Here is a 17,320-nt window from a genome sequence, read left to right as displayed (position 1 = left end):
TACACTGAACTATTGTTCTGTTATTAAAAAAAAGCCTCTCTCTTTCTCCCTCACTTTCCTCTCTTTCTCATCCCCCATTTCAAAATTTCTGATAAAAGGTTATGGACCATCAGCAAAGGGGAATTGTCAATGAACGACCTAAACATATTTAAAGTCAGGACAATTCGTGGAATGACCTAATTTCCGAGGTTCAGTGATCTTGACCTGACTCTCATCATCTGGAACAAGGTGCCAGAAAAACTCTGAAGCTGCAAGATATCAGCTTGCGCTGGGCATGCAGCGCAGCGCCAAGTGTTATTAAAAGATCCTTGAATAACTATTTCTATCTCGGGTCTGAGCGAATGAAAGGAGTAGATTCTAGAACTTTTTCCCTGGATATATGCAGCAATATGGGATGTGAGAGAAGCTTCAAGTACAAAAGGCTGACTTTAAAATGTGTGTTTGAACAAGACTAGTTGCACGACAGGTATAAAACTGTCTTGTCCTAATGCTCGGAATATCTGTGCTTCCTTTGTAGGTCAGAGTTGAAAAGCCAAATCCAAAAGACGAACGCCGAAAATCTCCATCTTCGTTTGTGGCCAAGATTCTCCGGTGCCGGGGGAAAGGAATGGAGTTTTAGCTGGAATGCCAAATTCTCCGTTCTCACTGGCAGTGGGACAGAGATGAAGAAACCCACCCAGAACCGTGTTCAACAATGAAACATCACATGAACCCGTGCAGAATTTCAGGAAAATGGTCAATTGCAACACTTGTGAAGTCTGAAGCCGGCAGTTAATGCAAACTGGAATCTTAGTGAATAACAAAAAGTGAAGTGACGGGACAAATTAATTTTCAGATTTCTCGCTGCAATTATGAGGATGATGCAATCTTCACAAGTTGAATTGATGGATTTTGGAATTTAAAAAAACAGTCCCACTTTTAAAAATTTATTCCTCAGATGTGGGCATCATTGGCAAAGCCTAGCGCGTGCTGCCAATCCTAATTCCCCTTCAGGAGATAGCGATGAGTCACTTCCTTGAACATAACCGAATGGCTCACTCGGCCATTTCAGAGGGCAGTTGAGAGTCAACCACACTGCTGTGGCTCTGGAATCAGATGTAGACCAGACCAGGTAAGGACAGCAGATTTCCTTCCTTAAAGGACATTAATGAACCAGATGGGTTTCTACATCAATCCAGTAGTTTGATGGTCTCCGCTACAAATACCAGCTTTATATTACAGATTTTATTCAATAAATGGGATTTAAAACTTGAACTTGTGTCTCTGGACCATTAGTTGAAGCCTCTGGGCTACTGGTTCTATGTCCTTATCCACAATGCTCCCATAGCCCTGAAAGTAAAGCATTGTCACCGAATACAGAGAAGAAAAGGCAGATGTTGTGGATCTGTTATTTAGTTTCCAATTTGACTTTCAAGACCTGTAAGATAAATTTACTTTGTGATGTTTTCCCAGCCGGGGATGGTCACAGATCAAAGTTGCACAAAAAATTAAATTAGATAAAATGTTCTCAAGAGTTTATAATCGCGAAAAAGGAAACTTGTACTTAACTCACAGCTGACATAAAGGTATAAATTGGATAATGATTCCTAATATATATTGCAACATAAACCACAAATATAAATAATGTATTATAAATGGAATAACTTGGCTTGTTAAATACTACAAAACATTCGGTCAGAAATCTTGTAAATCTTACCTTCAATATGAATATTTTTTAAGAGAACTGGTTTGGACATTTTCTTGCCCAAAAGGATTCCAGTTGTTCTCCAATAAAGGACATTTGTACCAGTCTTTAAATTCACCTACACAGACAATTGTTCAAGAAATCAAAGCATCCTTTCATCATCATCGCAGTTTATATCTCGTACTTCTTTAAAGGTTAATTTATACAACAATAGAATGCTTGAAGCACAACTAAATGCCTCTTAAGTTTCAACTACAGGACTAATTTGAAGGATGCAGGCAGGTGTCTGCGAATGGGATCAATTGTTCGGCTGTTGGAAGAAATGATGGGTGTTCCAGTTCCTACAGAATGGTGATTCTCTCTTTCTTTCTCGCTCACTCTCCACTATGACAGGCTTCTCTTCAGCTGCCTAGGTTACATAGACTGGAATTCCCTCAGTAAAACCATCCTCCTCGGCTCTTTGATTAACCTCCTCAAAGCCCAGTTCTTTACTAAACCTCTGATCACTCATCCCAATCTCTCCTTCACTGCCTTGGCAACCATTTTTCCTTACAGCTTTGTATTCATTCGTGGGACATGGGTATCATTGGCAGGCCAGCATTTATTGCCCATCCCTAGTTGCCCTTGGAGGGCAGTTGAGAGTCAACCACATTGCTGTGGCTCTGGAGTCACATGTAGGCCAGACCAGGTAAGGATGGCAGATTTCCTTCCCTAAAGGACATTAGTGAACCAGGTGGGTTTTTACGACAATCGACAATGGTTTCAGTTGATTCCCAATTCCAGATTTTTAAAATTGAATTCAAATTCCACCATCTGCCGTGACGGGATTCGAACTCGGGTCCCCAGAACATTAGCTAAGTTTCTGGATTAATAGTCTAGCGATAATGCCACTAGGCCATCACTTCCCTCTATTTGTTTTCCATGATATGAATGCAAGCTCCAAGATGTCGAAATGCGTCTTAATGCCATTGAGTATGTCATTAAGCTCTCCTGATTAAAAAGGAGGTAGTTTATTTTCTTGGTGCAACCTGCGAAGGGAAGAAGCCCAAAGGAATTTAGGAAACCCTGATGGCCCAACAAAGATTTAAGTTGGACTGAACAGTTGGGCAGACACAAACAATTTCTCAGATAGCGGCACCCTCAGGTCTACACATACAAGAACATATCGAACAGAAAGTGCCCCCTTCATCCCTTTGTTCCATGTCTCATTAGACATCCTTATCGACACAAATATATGATTGGCCCTGTCTACAGTTGACTGGGTGAAATAGTTTGCAGTATTGTATGGTGCAGTCATTGCAGCATATTCCTCTCTACGTTATGTTATCCACAAACCCTCCTTTTCTTTGTTGTTTCACTTTCTGCACCTAGTGTTCACAAGGCAGACTTTCACCTGTTTCCGTAGTGAGGTTTTTCCTGGAGCAGGTCACTATTCTGTCATCAGCGGCTTATGGCTTGAGGGGCACCATTCCCCATCAAGGTGGCTGACCGGGGGTCTCTCCTGCTCTTACCACCTGCGTCTGTTGGAAGGATTCTACAGGTTCATACTCAACCTGTTTGGCCGTGTTATGGATGCGCTTCCTTGGCCATCAAGTCCTGGGATGGGAGTCAAACCCAAAGCTTCTGGCTCAGAGACAAGGACAATATTCACTGCATCACAAAGCCCTGCTTTTCTTTACAGACCTCCGAACAGGGCGACCATGGCCTAGCTCCTCTAAACATTAGGACGTCATCCAAGCTAAATAGTGAACCATTAAAGAGTCCCATTTCCTGATTAGGAATGTCTACAGGCTACAAGAGTGTACCGGCTCCCTCAATCAAAGGACCAAAAAAAGAGTTGTTGTTTGCTCCACAATTGAGTTTTACTTTTGGTTGTTGGTGTGACGTCTGTTTCAGGAAATTTATTTTCATGTTGAATGGTGCTGCCTCAAACTGAGGTATGAACCCGCGGCTATCGAAGGGCTTCCTCTTCCCATTATATTCATCAGCATTTTCAAAACTTTGGACAATTATTTAATGAATGATGATCCAATCCTTTCAAAAGCCTTTCTTTGCCGGCAACATTTCTTCAGAGCCAAAAAATCGACTGCATTCCACTGGCAAAGTAATTGCCTTCCCTTTATCAGCAGTTTACAGTAAGTCACCGCAGCTAATTTCCAATTAAACTGATAGTTTAAGTGGATTCACCAACTTAATGGCGCTAGCAAAAAAAGAATTGATGCATCAACATTTTCAATGTTATTATTTCAATATAATTTTATATGGTTACCAAATACCTTCAATCCTAACATTTCAAGAATGTCCCTTAACCATTTTAGTATTTTGCATTCCTTACATTTGTTTAGGATCAATATTAGAGGGTGAGAGTCTCCAGCCTCCCCTCAGCACTTTTCTCGTTGGCGGGAGGCAGCGTGCCAATCATTGCAGAGGGATTCTCTGGTCCCTCTGCTGTCAATGACCAATTCAGGCCCCCACCCTCCCCTTCGCCGCCCTCCCCCCACAACGCTGGGAAACCCACAACAGCCGCAGGACCAGAGAATCGTGCCAGCACGAACGGCCGGAGAATTTCGACCAATGTCTCTCTCTCCACAACTGCTTTTCCAATAACTAAAGCTTCATCATTTACACTGCTCAATTATCCATTTTAATTTGCAAACCCAGAAAACGATTATCTTGCCTCTTCTGTTGGAAGCAGAACAGTGTTAACTATCATTGATAATAATCTGCATGGGCGGCACAGTGGTTAGCACTGCTGCCTCTCAGTGCCAGGGACCCGAGTTCGATTCCCGGCTTGGGTCACTGTCTGTGTGTTCTCCCCGTGTCTGCGTGTGTTTCCTCCGGGTGCTCCGGTTTCCTCCCACACTCCAAAGATGTGCGGGTTAGTTTGATTGGCCATGCTAAATTGCCCCTTAGTGTCAGGGGGATTAGCAGAGTGAATACATGGGGTTATGGGGATAGGACCGAGTTGGGATTGTTGTTGGTGTAGGCTCGATGGGCCGAATGGCCTCCTTCTACACTGTAGGACTCTATGATTCTAACCAACTCAGGAATGGACAAAGTCAGTTCACTCCTGTTAACCTCGTCCGAGCACAATTCTTTTACCGTATCTTTCAGACACATTTTTTAAAATGAATACGGTTTTGCAATAATCGTGTTTCGAACGGTCAGGTTGTGATGTGCCGCTTACCGAATGTCCTTTCCATTCATCGCTTTCTGTGAGACGCATCCATTTTTGATCTGCTGCTTCTGTGTCCTGACATTGATCGTTTTGCACCTGGGGATAAAGGATTTATAATAAAGAACCATTGGAAAATAACAATTACACGCTGCTGTTCATCACACCAGAAACAGCAATGTTTCAGACATGGTGCTCTCACACGCTCCCAAATTCATTGACATATTTTGTCAACATTCATAACTCTGTCAGAATTTGAGTTCCCCGACTGACTCACTAAGTTTATGATGTGGACCTTTAAGATCTGGCTGGTTGTAGGATTCGCATTCTAATCAGTATTCTGTAACTTGATTTCTGTGTCTGTGCACTGTTTGAGGGCACATTTCCACTCCATCTGACAAAGGGGCAGCGCTCCGAAAGCTTATGGTATTTGCTACCAAATAAACCTGTTGGACTTTAACCTGGTGTTGTGAGACTTCTTACTGTGTTCACTAAGTTTACACAGAGCTTTGTTTTCATTGGTCACTGATCCCGAATGTTTGATTAAAGTAAATTACTGTGGATGCTGGAATTGGAAACAAAAACAGAAAATGCTGGAAAATCTCAGCATAGAAACATAGAAGATAGGTGCAGGAGGAGACCATTCGGCCCTTCGAACCTGCTCCGCTATTTATTTAGATCATGGTTGATCATCCAACTCAATAACCTGATTCTGCTTTCTCCCCATAACCTTTGATCCCATTCGCTCCAAGTGCTATATCCAGCCGCCTCTTGAATACATTCAATGTTTTGGCATCAACTACTTCCTGTGGTAATGAATTCCACAGGCTCACCACTCCTTGGCTGAAGAAATGTCTCCTCACCTCCGTCCTAAATGGTCTACCCTGAATCCTCAGACTGTGACCCCTGGTTCTTGACTCCCCCCACCATCGAGAATATCCTTTCTGCACCTACCCTGTCTAGTCCTGTTAGAATTTTATAAGTCTTATGAGATCCCCCCCTCATTCGTCTGAACTCCAGCGAAAACAATCCTAACCTAGTCAATCTCTCCTCACACAACAATCCTGCCATCCCCAGAATCAGCCTGGCAAACCTAGTAGGTCTGACAGCATCTGTGGAGAGAGAATAAAGTCAATGTTTCGAGTCTGGATGACCCTTCATCAGAGTGTTTCGAATGTTTGATTCATGGGGTGTGGCCAGCCAAATGATCTCAGTCAGATTGTCCGTAAAGACAAGGCAATTGGTCTCAATGTTCTGGATGGATGGAGAAAGAAATTGACCGCAGTCCCTGCTTGTTTTCCAGGCTGGAATTGCATATTCGTCAGCACTGGGTAAGGACAGTACCAGGCTGTGTAAAATCACCCAGGTACCAATGGTCACTTCACTGGTGCCCAGGAAATAGTCAACATCTACAGTGGTATTAAACTCTGCAACGGGGGGTTTCTCCTTTTTACCTGAGCAAGGGGGATAAAGGTATTGTCCCATTCTGCAAGGCATCTCTTGTCTTTCGATTATGACCCGTATATTTTCTTTAATCCCTCATCAAATGTAATACCAGGGGATTGAGGAGCTTTCATTCCTGGCCCGAGAGGAGGGGCAGAGGCAAAATTCTGAATACACCTTGCTGTCATGTTAATATTCCGGCCACTCCTAATGTAGCTGACATTATCCCGAGCAAAGGCAAAAATGGTTCAAGAACCACACCCAGCAATGAACAGACTTTGACACCAGGACGTAGAGTGGGGATTGGTCAAAGTGTGCAAAGCTGAACAGGCCTCAGGCATTCAGGACTTCAATGATTGAAGCTGAACCTTCTTCCAAAAGCAGAACTCTTTAACAAATATCTCCCATGCATGTGCCTAACCCATGAGAATTTTACAGGAATAATTCTGCCAATCCACAAAAAAAAAGAGCGATTTTGCTCCCATGTTCGTGTTCAATGCAAACAGCAACATGGGCTCAAAATCTACCAAGAATCGGGAAACGTGTTTCTCGCTGGCAAAGTCTCGTTTCCCAATTTTCCACAACCCTCGTCAGTGATGTAATGAAGTTCCGGCGAGAAAGGGCGTGAAACTCATTAGAATATAATTAGTGAACCCCCCCACCAAACATGATTCGTCCCTCACTAAATATTCATACCTCGCTGCTGTGATGTCATGTCAGCAAGGTTTATAACAAGTTTATAAAGACGTGAATCAGTTGCAGGGTATCCCAGGGACGCAAAGGTAAGTATAGCCCCCAGGGAGAGAGGGACATGCCCAGGTTGGCCCTGCCCCCTGGCACAGGTTGGCCCTGCCCCCTGGCACAGGTTGGCCCTGCCCCCTGGCACAGGTTTACTTAGGTTCCCAGAGTAGAGTTCTGATTAGGTTGATTGACAGAGACAGAGTCATGTGATTAATGGGAGGAGCTAAGCTGGCAAGAAAAGAAAAGGTTTCAGTTTCATTTTGAAATTACAAGGGGTGGGATTTTATGGCCTTGCTTGTCCCAAAACCATAAAATCCTGCCCAAGGTCAACAAACATTTCAATGTCCTGTCCCTTGCCCGCTCCAATTCCCGTGGTGGGCAGGGCGGTAAAATTCCAGCCAAAGAAACTCCATCTGATGAAGGAGCAGCGTTCCGAAAGCTAATGGTATTTGCTACCAAATAAACCTGTTGGACTTTAATCTGATGTTGTTGAACTCTTACTGCCAGGAGAAAGCAGTGGCTTTCTCTCACTCTCTCTAAAAAGACCTTTCTGAGAGCTTCTGGCTGGTAACCTAAGTCACAGAAAGTATGCATGTGTTTGGATAACTAATTTTAAAGGGGGGTTTAAGTCTATAAGAGGAATATTGCTTGAATTGAAACTCATAGTGATAGGTTAGCAGCTAAGACTTGTATCTTGTCAAGTTTAAGTATTGTTGAATTAATAAAGGTTAAACTAATTCGTCTGTTATAGTTTGCCGATGATACAAAGATAGGTGGAGGGGCAGGTAGTATTGAGGAGGTGGGGAGGCTGCAGAAAGATTTAGACAGTTTAGGAGAGTGGTCCAAGAAGTGGCTGATGAAATTCAACGTGGGCAAGTGCGAGGTCGTACACTTTGGAAAAAAGAATAGAGGCATGGACTATTTTCTAAACGGTGACAAAATTCATAATGCTAAAGTGCAAAGGGACTTGGGAGTCCTAGTCCAGGATTCTCTAAAGGTAAACTTGCAGGTTGAGTCCGTAATTAAGAAAGCAAATGTAATGTTGTCATTTATCTCAAGAGGCTTGGAATACAAAAGCAGGGATGTACTTCTGAGGCTTTATAAAGCACTGGTTAGGCCCCATTTGGAGTACTGTGAGCAATTTTGGGCCCCACACCTCAGGAAGGACATACTGGCACTGGAGCGGGTCCAGCGGAGATTCACACGGATGATCCCAGGAATGGTAGGCCTGACATACGATGAACGTCTGAGGATCGTGGGATTATATTCATTGGAGTTTAGGAGGTTGAGGGGAGATCTGATAGAAACTTACAAGATAATGAACGGCTTAGATAGGATCGACGTAGGGAAGTTGTTTCCATTAACAGGGGAGACTAGGACGCGGGGGCACAGCCTTAGAATAAAAGGGAGTCACTTTAGAACAGAGATGAGGAGAAATTTCTTCAGCCAGAGAGTGGTGGGTCTGTGGAATTCATTGCCACAGAGGGCTGTGGAGGCCGAGACGTTGAGCGTCTTCAAGACAGAAATTGATAAATTCTTGATTTCTCGAGGAATTAAGGGCTATGGGGAGAGAGCGGGTAAATGGAGTTGAAATCAACCATGATTGAATGGTGGAGTGGACTCGATGGGCCGAATGGCCTTACTTCCGCTCCTATGTCTTATGGTCTTATGGTCTTAAACTGTGCTGTTAAATAAAATTTGTTCTGATAAAAGCTTCCCAGTTTGTCAGTCGAATCACACCTGAATTCAAACATCTTATCCTCACACTAATGCCAAAGTAGAAATTTGTTGGAGTCTAGTCTGGCTTCTCAATATACCTAGGGGTTTCTGATCTGCTCCCTATCTCATCTCATTGTTATTTATGTGGTCTCGATTTGAGAGAATGAGCTGTTGCTTTTTTTAAATTATCCTTCAAATTCACCCACTTCATGCAGTGAAGCGCTTTGGAACATCCTGTAGACATCAATGGCGCTATCTAAATTCAACTTTACCCAACACATCATGTGGGGTCTACATTAAAATTTACTTTTCACAGTTTAAGCAATACGTTAAAAAATAATGTATTCCATGGAGCCAGACTTACAAAAAACTCGAAAAAGATATTGTTATCCAGATACTGATAATCAAACGTAATGCTTCCTGATTTCTTCAAGTGGACTGAATAGATAAGGGAAACTGTGCAGTCATCTCTGTTAGAGGCAATGTAACTCCCTTGTGGAATCCAAGAAGACCTGCAAAAGTAACATTTCATGACAAGAAAAATGACTCCAAATGATAAAAGACGGAAGACACACAACTCGGGTCCTTTTATCAGAATGTTTCATTGAGACAATGAGTTCAATATGTGAGAATGTAACTTTGTATCAGATGTAATGTGACCAATGGTAACAAGGTGCAAGGGTCAGCTGACCCAGTAAACCATGGAACCAATTACAGAATAATGTGATGGTCAGCTGACCAGCTGACTCAGTATAAATAAGAACCTGTTGGGAATTGTGGGGAGCTTGGAGTGGCCCAGGACGAGGCCCCAAGTTTAAAGTAATGAAGTTTTTTTAGTAAACTCTTTCTTTGATTTTAAAGTTGGAGTAAGTTTTGTTATATTTTTAATGTCTGCATTTGAAGAGTTCCTTCTCAAGAAACAGAATACACATTTTAGTTTAATGGAACACATTACTTTTTGGAGGGAGTGGACGCTCACTCCTCACGGCTTATCTGCAGTAGGAAATTGTAAATATTGGTTAGATGTCAATGGAGCATTCATGATCCAGCACATTTGATCTTCAAACTCAGTAATAGCCAATCTAACAATATAATAAAACTAGCAGCACTGATCTCTCATTAGATTGTTAGTTTATCTTTTCTCATCTCCACATGGCTCCCAAGATCTGCCCATTACTGGGTAAGTAGCTATGGAGATGGCATGGAGGGCACAAGTGGCCATTTGGGGTGTGTGGAGCAGCATGATTTGGCATCGAGTTACCATGGAAGGTGCGAGGGGCCAAAATGGGATGGCTGGAGGATGATGGGGTGTGAGAGATGAGGGATCGAGGGCCTAACAACCGCTAAAAAAACAACCGGGACAAATTCAGCACTTACCGGTCCCGGTGCCCACCTACCGCCTCCTTCTAATGAGCTCAACTCCATCCTGCACCTACCTCCCAGAATGAAAATCGCAGATTTCAGGGCACTTATTTCCAAGGCCAGTACAGCAAGTCAGGAATATCCTGCCTTGTGCTGTTCACCACAGCAGTCAAAATTCCACCCAAATGTTAGATATTCCCGACAAAAATCAATGGATATTTTGCTGGGTCGCCAGGTTTTCTGCACTGCCCACAGCAGGTCCTTGTCATCAGCTTCAATATGCAGCTCGGTGACACAGTAGGTAGCACTGCTGTCTCACAGTGTCAGGGACCTGGGTTCAATTCCTGCCTTGGGTCACTGTCTGTGTGGAGTTTGCACATTCTCCCTGTGTCTGCGTGGGTTTCCTCCCACAGTCCGAATGACGTGCTGGTTAGGTGGATTGGCCATGCTAAATTGCCCCTTAGTGTCCCAAGATGTACAGATTAGGGGGAATTAGTAGGATAAATACGTGAGGTTACGGGGATAGGGCCTGGGGAAGAAGCCCTGTTAGAGTCGGTGCAGACTTGATGGGCTGAATGGCCTCCTTTTGCACTGTAGAGATTCTATGAAATGTTTACTCAAAACACAATGATAATCAGATCAACCACAAATATTGTCTGTTCTCAATTTTACCAGTGAAAATACATTTGGTAAGAAGCCTCTGTAAATTAATATTGATGAGCATGACGGAAAAGCAAGTTAGCTTGCACAGGAACGTTAATCATCTTCTGCACAAATCTCAGCCAAATGCTGGCTAATTAGTGAATAATAAAATACATATGAAGAAAAAAGAACTTGTACAAGCCCCCAACACAGCTGGGGCAGAACAGCAATTTGTTTTACTTACGAGTTACAGTTACTGCTGCTCGTGCCGCTCTCTACACCCTCTTCAAAGGTGGCCACAGTAGAAAATCCAGGTGGCAAAGTATCAAACTCGTCAAATCTAATGCCACTGCCCAACGAGTAAAAGCCTGCTGCACATTTATTGCAGGTCTGGTTTGATAATTCCAAAAACTCCCCAGATCCACACGAAAAAGCTAGAAAACAAACAAAACAAAAAGATTCAAATGCAAAGTCACACCGTTTCAATTTCTATTCAACAAGTTTAAAAGCTGGTTCGCTCCTGAGATTATTGAAGCTGATGTAAATTCCTGGCCTGGATTCTTGAGATGGTTAATGTTCCTTCCATTGGTCTGTTTACCAGAGGTTTCAGGGTCCCTGTAGATGGATTGTTTCCATTGGCCAGGCCTTGAATTCAGAAATGTTAAGGAGCTTTATGCATTTCCTTGGAGTTTGATTTCTGTGGGAAGAGGGGTCATTAGTGCCTCTTTAGAGATAGTGAGGTTGCTGTGGTTTTCTGAAGCCTCGAAATTCCTTTTGTGCGAGTCATAGCCAATCATGGTTCCAGTCGGTGTAAAGCCTTTGTCCATTATATTTTTTTAAATAATTTCTTAAAGTAGCCAGGCTGATATATATGTGTTCTTTTATATCTTCATAGCATGACACCACCGGCCCAGAGGTTGTTCTGATGAACCTCCATTGCATTCCATCTATGGCAAGTATATCCTTCCTTAGATTCAGAGATAAAAACTGTACACAATACACCAGGTGCGATCTCAGTGAGGTTTTGTACAATTGTAGCAAGATATCTTTATTCCTGTACTCAAATCCCGTTATGATGAAGGACATCAGGCCATTTGCCTTCACCATTGCTTGCTGCATCTGCACACCACCTTTAGTGACTCATGAACAAGGATACCCAGGATAGTAAGAGTTTCTATAGATATTTAAATAAGAAAAGTTAACAAAGTGAGCATTGATCCTACAGGAAAGGCATCTGAGGAATTGATCATGGAAAGTAGGGATGACAAGTATTTTGCATGGTCTTCACTAGAGTTTGCATGTAACATTCCAGACAGAGCGGTAAATCAGGAAATGGAGGGAAGGGAGGAACTCAGGAAAATTACAATCACCAGGGAAATGGTAAAGAGCAAATTGCTGGGTCTGGGGGCTGATAAATCCCCGGGTCCAAATGGACTTTATTCGAAGGTCTGAAAAGAAATTGGCTAGTGAGATAGTTGATACAAAGATTTTAATTATCCAAAACTCCCAGGATTCAGAAAAGATGCCATTAGATTGGAAAACAGCAAATGTAACTCTTTTATTCAAAAAGGGAGGGAGACAGAAAGCAGGAAACATAAGGAAAATGTTAGAAGCTATTATTAAAGATGTTAAAGCAGGACACTTAGAAAAAAAATCAAGGCAGTCAGACAGAGTCAGCTTGGTTTTGTGAAAGAGAATTCATGTTTAATCTATTTATTAAAGTGGATTAAATTTCCAGAAGGCATTTGATAAAGTGCCACATGAAAGGTTATTGCAGAAAATAGAAAAGCTCATGTTTTAGGTGGTAACATGTCAGCTTAGATAGAGATTGACTAGCTAACAGGAAAACAAAGAGTTGGCATAAATGAGTCTTGTTGGCAGGACATAATGAGTGGTGTGCTGCAGGGAGTTTTTGGGAATTTCTTCCTCAAATTATAGCAGAAGTATAGTCTTTGAATATTTTTAAGACTAGCTGGATTCTTGATTAACGAGGGGGTGTAAGATTATCAGAGGTAGGCAGGAATGTGGGATGGAGATTACAATCAGATCAGCCATGATCTTATTGAATGGCGGAGAAGGATTGAGGGGCCGCGTAGCCTACTCCCGCGCCTAAGTTTGTATCACAACTTCCCAACCTCTCACCATTTAAGAGACACTCAGCCTTCTGTTTTTTTCTACCAAAGTGGATAACTTCACACTTATTTGCATTATATTCCATCTGTCATGTTCTTACCCCTCACCTAGCCTGTCCCAAACCCCACCCCCCCTCGAAACCTCCATCATCCTCACAACTCACATTCCCATGTAGATTTTTTTTCCAATCAGCAAAATTTGGAAATATTGGGCGGAATTTTCCCATCCTACTGACCACGGGAATCGTAGCAGGCAGGACAGAAAATTCGGTGGACCATGCAAAGGTCCATCGACCTCGGGCAGAGATTTCCGGTCCTGGGGCATGTACAGCTGGAAAATCCCGCCCATTACATTTAGTCCCGACATCGGTTGTGATGAGCCGTGGCCCCAATACTGACCCTTGTGATACTCCGCTGGTAACAGCCTGCCATCCTGAGAATGATCCATTTATTTCCACTCTCCATTTTCTGTCTGTTAACCAGTTCTCAATCAATGGCAGCATATTATTCTCAATTGTGTGTGCTTTAATTTTGCACACTAACCTCGTGTGCGAGACCTTATCAAAATCCTTCTGAAAATCCAAATACACCACACCCACTGGTTCTCCTTCATCTATGCTCCAGGTAACATCCTCAAACAACTCCAAAAGATTGGTCAAACATGATTTCCCTCTTATAAATCCATGTTGTCTCTGAGCAACCATATCATTATTTGTCATTCTTTTATGAATGTCCAGTTCTGACATTCTGTGTAATAGATTCTAACATTCCCACATAGGCATCAAACTAACAGGTCTGTATTTTTCCATTTACTCTCTTGCTCCCTTCTTAAATAGTGGGGTTACATATTCTACGTCCCAGTCTGCAGGAATCGTTCCAGAATCTATAGAATTGTGAAAGATAACCACCAATGCATACGTTATTGTTGCAGCCACTCCTCCAACACTCTGGGCTGTAGCTCATCTGGTCCAGAGGATTTATCAACCTTCAACCCCAATTAGGTCTCCTTTATGACTGCGATTGATACCCTAATCACCCATAAAGTGAGAATTCATGCATTTTCCGAGGACTCAAAATAAAAGAGATGGTGCCAGATTTCCCATTTTAAGGATCTCTTAACCATTTATTGTGCTAGAACACCATGAAAAAAACAAACTCCTAATCTCCATAATTATGAAAGGTTTAGCTGCTGCCTTGACAGTACCAGAAACCCTTGCTGTTTTGATGCATTGTTCCCAGAGTAGCGAGGTAATGGGGATGGACGCCATGAGCTATTAAATTCTAATACAAGAATTTGTGAAAAGAAAAATACTTGCATTTATATTGTAACTTTCATGGCCACAGAATGTCCCAAAATGCTTTGCAAACACTGAAGTACTTTCTAAGCATAGTCACTGTTGTAATGTAGAAAACGCAGCAGCCAATATGTGCACAGCAAGCTCCCACAATCAGCAATCTGATAATGATCTGACAATCCTTCTGAGGTGTTGAATGAGCAACAAATATAGACCAGGACACCAGAGAGAACTTCCCTGTTTTATTTTGCTTGATTGGAAACTCCTTCCAAATTTAAAAGATGCATTCTAAAGGTCACATGTCCCGATCCTCCGCTGAGGAAAGTACTTCTCAGCCTGTTCACTTTGAGTAGTTGATGAGAAACAATTGCAGGGAGTTCAATGGGTCACTGCAAGGTAAATACCCAGAGGTTTTGGGCTTGGTCAGCAACAAGCGAACACACAAAAGGGTTAAAATTCAGGAATCGAAACAGAAAATACTCAGCATCTGTGGCGAGAGAAAACTTACAATATTTCATCAACCTGAAGTGCTAACTCTGCCCTCTTGACAGATGCTCCCAAACCTGTTGAGAGCTTCCAACAATTTCTATTTTTATTTCATTTCATGAGAAGCTGACATCAGCTTTGAAAAACTGTTGGCTCATTCAAGATCGACTCCTCACTTCCTGTGCTCAGTTTCATAGCTGGTTCAACGACGAGAATTTCAATATCCATCATTCCCTTTGGTAATAAATCATTCTGACATTAAAGTTCATTTAGTCCAGACAGGAGCAGATTAACAAGAGATTTAAACTGATTATTACATTTCAGTTACATCTAGCTCCCCCTATTCCTGTAAGCTATTAAATTATTTTTAATATTTGGGTGAATATTATTTCTACAGATGAAAGCAAAATATGCTCTTACAACCATAGAGAAGTTACAGCACAGGAGGAGGTAAGTCAGCCCAACTCGTCCACGCAGCCCAGAGACACCCAGGTGCCCTTTCTAATCCCACCTTCCTGCACCCGGCCCATAGCCCTGTAGCTTACAGCACTTAAGGTGCAGATCCAGGTACTTCTTAAAATAGTTTAGGGTTTCTGCCTCCACCACCAACTCGGGCAGCGAATTCCAGACACCCACCACCCTCTGCATAAAAAAAGTTCTTCTTCATGTCCGCTCTACACCTACCGCCACTTTTCTTGAATCTATGCTCCCTGGTTCTAGAATTCTCCTCCAAGGAAAACAATTTGTCCACTCTATCTCATCCTCTCATAATTTTGTACACCTCTATCACCCCTCAGCCTTCTTTGTTCCAAGGAAAATAACCCCAACCTATTAAATTTCTCCTCATAGCTACATTTTTCTCGCCATGGCAACAATCCTGTAAACCTCCTTTGCACTCTCTCTTCAGAGCGAACAGAATCATCAATGTTTATGACTGCAAAATTCTTCCTCCTGCCTTACTCAATCCATTCAACATGAAAGGAAATACAGATTATCTTGATATCTTGCCCAAATATACTTGTTACATCTGCCCTGAACTGTTCCAAAAGAGGGAGGGGTGATCAAGACTTTCTAGTCACCCCTCCCCCCCCCATGGCATGTTTCCCCACTCATCATTGTGCCTCTGGTGAGATCTTCCAGTTCCGCCAAGGTCTATGGCGGTTTGTATGGCTTGCCCATCCCACCAATCGGGAATCCTGCCATAGTGGGAAGGAACGGGGGGGGGGGGTCATCTTCGGCAGGAACGGAAGATTGCACTGGCAGGAAGGGCTGGAAAATTCCACCCCCCCCCCACCCGTCCATTCCTGTTCAAACCAACAGACTGTCAATAATAGTCTGCGATATCAGCTTCCTGTTTCCAGTAAAGTGCTGCAGGTGCGGGAAATCTGAAACAAAAAACAGAAAATGCTGGAAATACTCGGCAGGTCTGGCAGCAGCTGTGGGAGAGAAACAGAGATAACGTTTCAGACCAGCGACCCTTTGTCCGACACTCATGTTAACTCGCTTTCTCTCTCCACAGCTGTTGCCAGATCTGAGCATTTTCTGGTTTTTGCACAGCTCTCATCTTGGCGTTTGCAGCCTGTGTGTGAAATGTCACTTTTTAATCTCGAGTCGTGCACTGATTTCTGGAACAGAGCAGGTTGATCAACAATCTCTGAACTGGAATGAACCATTATCTTGAATTAGACAATAAGCCAAATACATTTACTGACTTCCAGCAATGATTCATTATTTAAATAGAGGACAACAAGCAAACTCCAACACAAATAGCCAATGGCATTTCAGAAACTCTGATATCCTGAACCACCCATGTGTGTGAGAGAGTGAGAGAGAGTATTATATATTATATTTAGAATACTATCTACATGGTCATATTTTCATGATAATCAATCCAATAACGATTTCATTCTGAAGTACATTTGACAGTGGAATGAAAATGAGAATATGTAGTTTAACCTGTTATGCCGGCTTTCTTCAGTACACCCCATGCAATTTTCATCATTATGGACGACACACAATCATAGAATCTTACTGCATGGAATGAGGCCATTTGGCCCATCAATGCTGGCTACCCAATTAGTCCCATCCCCCTCCTTCTGTCCCATAGCCCTGCAAATGGTTTATCAACAACAGAATTATTTTTACAGTTATGACTGAGTATGCTTCTTTTCAGGCAGCACGTTCCAAATCCCAACAACTCATTGCATTAAAAACAATCCATATCTCACTCATGGTTCTTTTGCCCACCACTTTCTAGTTACCAACCCTCCCCTGCCAGTGGAAACTGTTCCTTCCTCTTAGTTCATCAGAATCTTTCTAAATTTTGAAGTGATGTGAAAATGGTCCGTGAGTAACGGAAACAGATTCACAGCCAGTTGACTGCCAACACTATAATGCAGTGAGGCAGTGACACGTGGTATTTTCACTGGACTAGCAATCCAGACTCCCAGGGTAATTTCAATAAAAACTGGAATTGAAAGTTTAATAATGACCATGACATGTTGGCATGGGTCCCTCACAGCGCCAGGGACCTGGGTTCAATTCTGGCCTTGGGTGACTGTCTATATATGGAGTTTCCACATTCTCCCAGTGTCTGTGTGGGTTTTCTCCGGGTGCTCTGGCTTCCTCCCATAGTCCAAAG

General features: G+C 42.7%; 1 protein-coding gene across 1 annotated transcript in view; it reads right to left on the bottom strand.

Annotated features, from left to right (window-relative positions):
* Window positions 1-17,320, bottom strand: part of elapor2b (endosome-lysosome associated apoptosis and autophagy regulator family member 2b) — a 128,164-nt gene that overhangs the window by 47,308 nt on the left and 63,536 nt on the right. Inside the window, exons 3-6 of the mRNA XM_078235986.1 lie at window positions 11,011-11,200; window positions 9,127-9,274; window positions 4,872-4,958; window positions 1,697-1,802 (exon numbers count right to left, since the gene is read on the bottom strand). Of these exons, the coding sequence (XP_078092112.1) occupies window positions 1,697-1,802; window positions 4,872-4,958; window positions 9,127-9,274; window positions 11,011-11,200 (531 nt within the window). The remainder of the gene's footprint in view (window positions 1-1,696; window positions 1,803-4,871; window positions 4,959-9,126; window positions 9,275-11,010; window positions 11,201-17,320) is intronic.

This window comes from Mustelus asterias, chromosome 19 (genome assembly GCF_964213995.1).
Source record: "Mustelus asterias chromosome 19, sMusAst1.hap1.1, whole genome shotgun sequence".
Taxonomy (NCBI): Eukaryota; Metazoa; Chordata; class Chondrichthyes; order Carcharhiniformes; family Triakidae; genus Mustelus; species Mustelus asterias.
The sequence above is the reverse complement of the archived record's forward strand: the minus strand, read 5'-3'. Positions and strand labels throughout refer to the sequence as shown.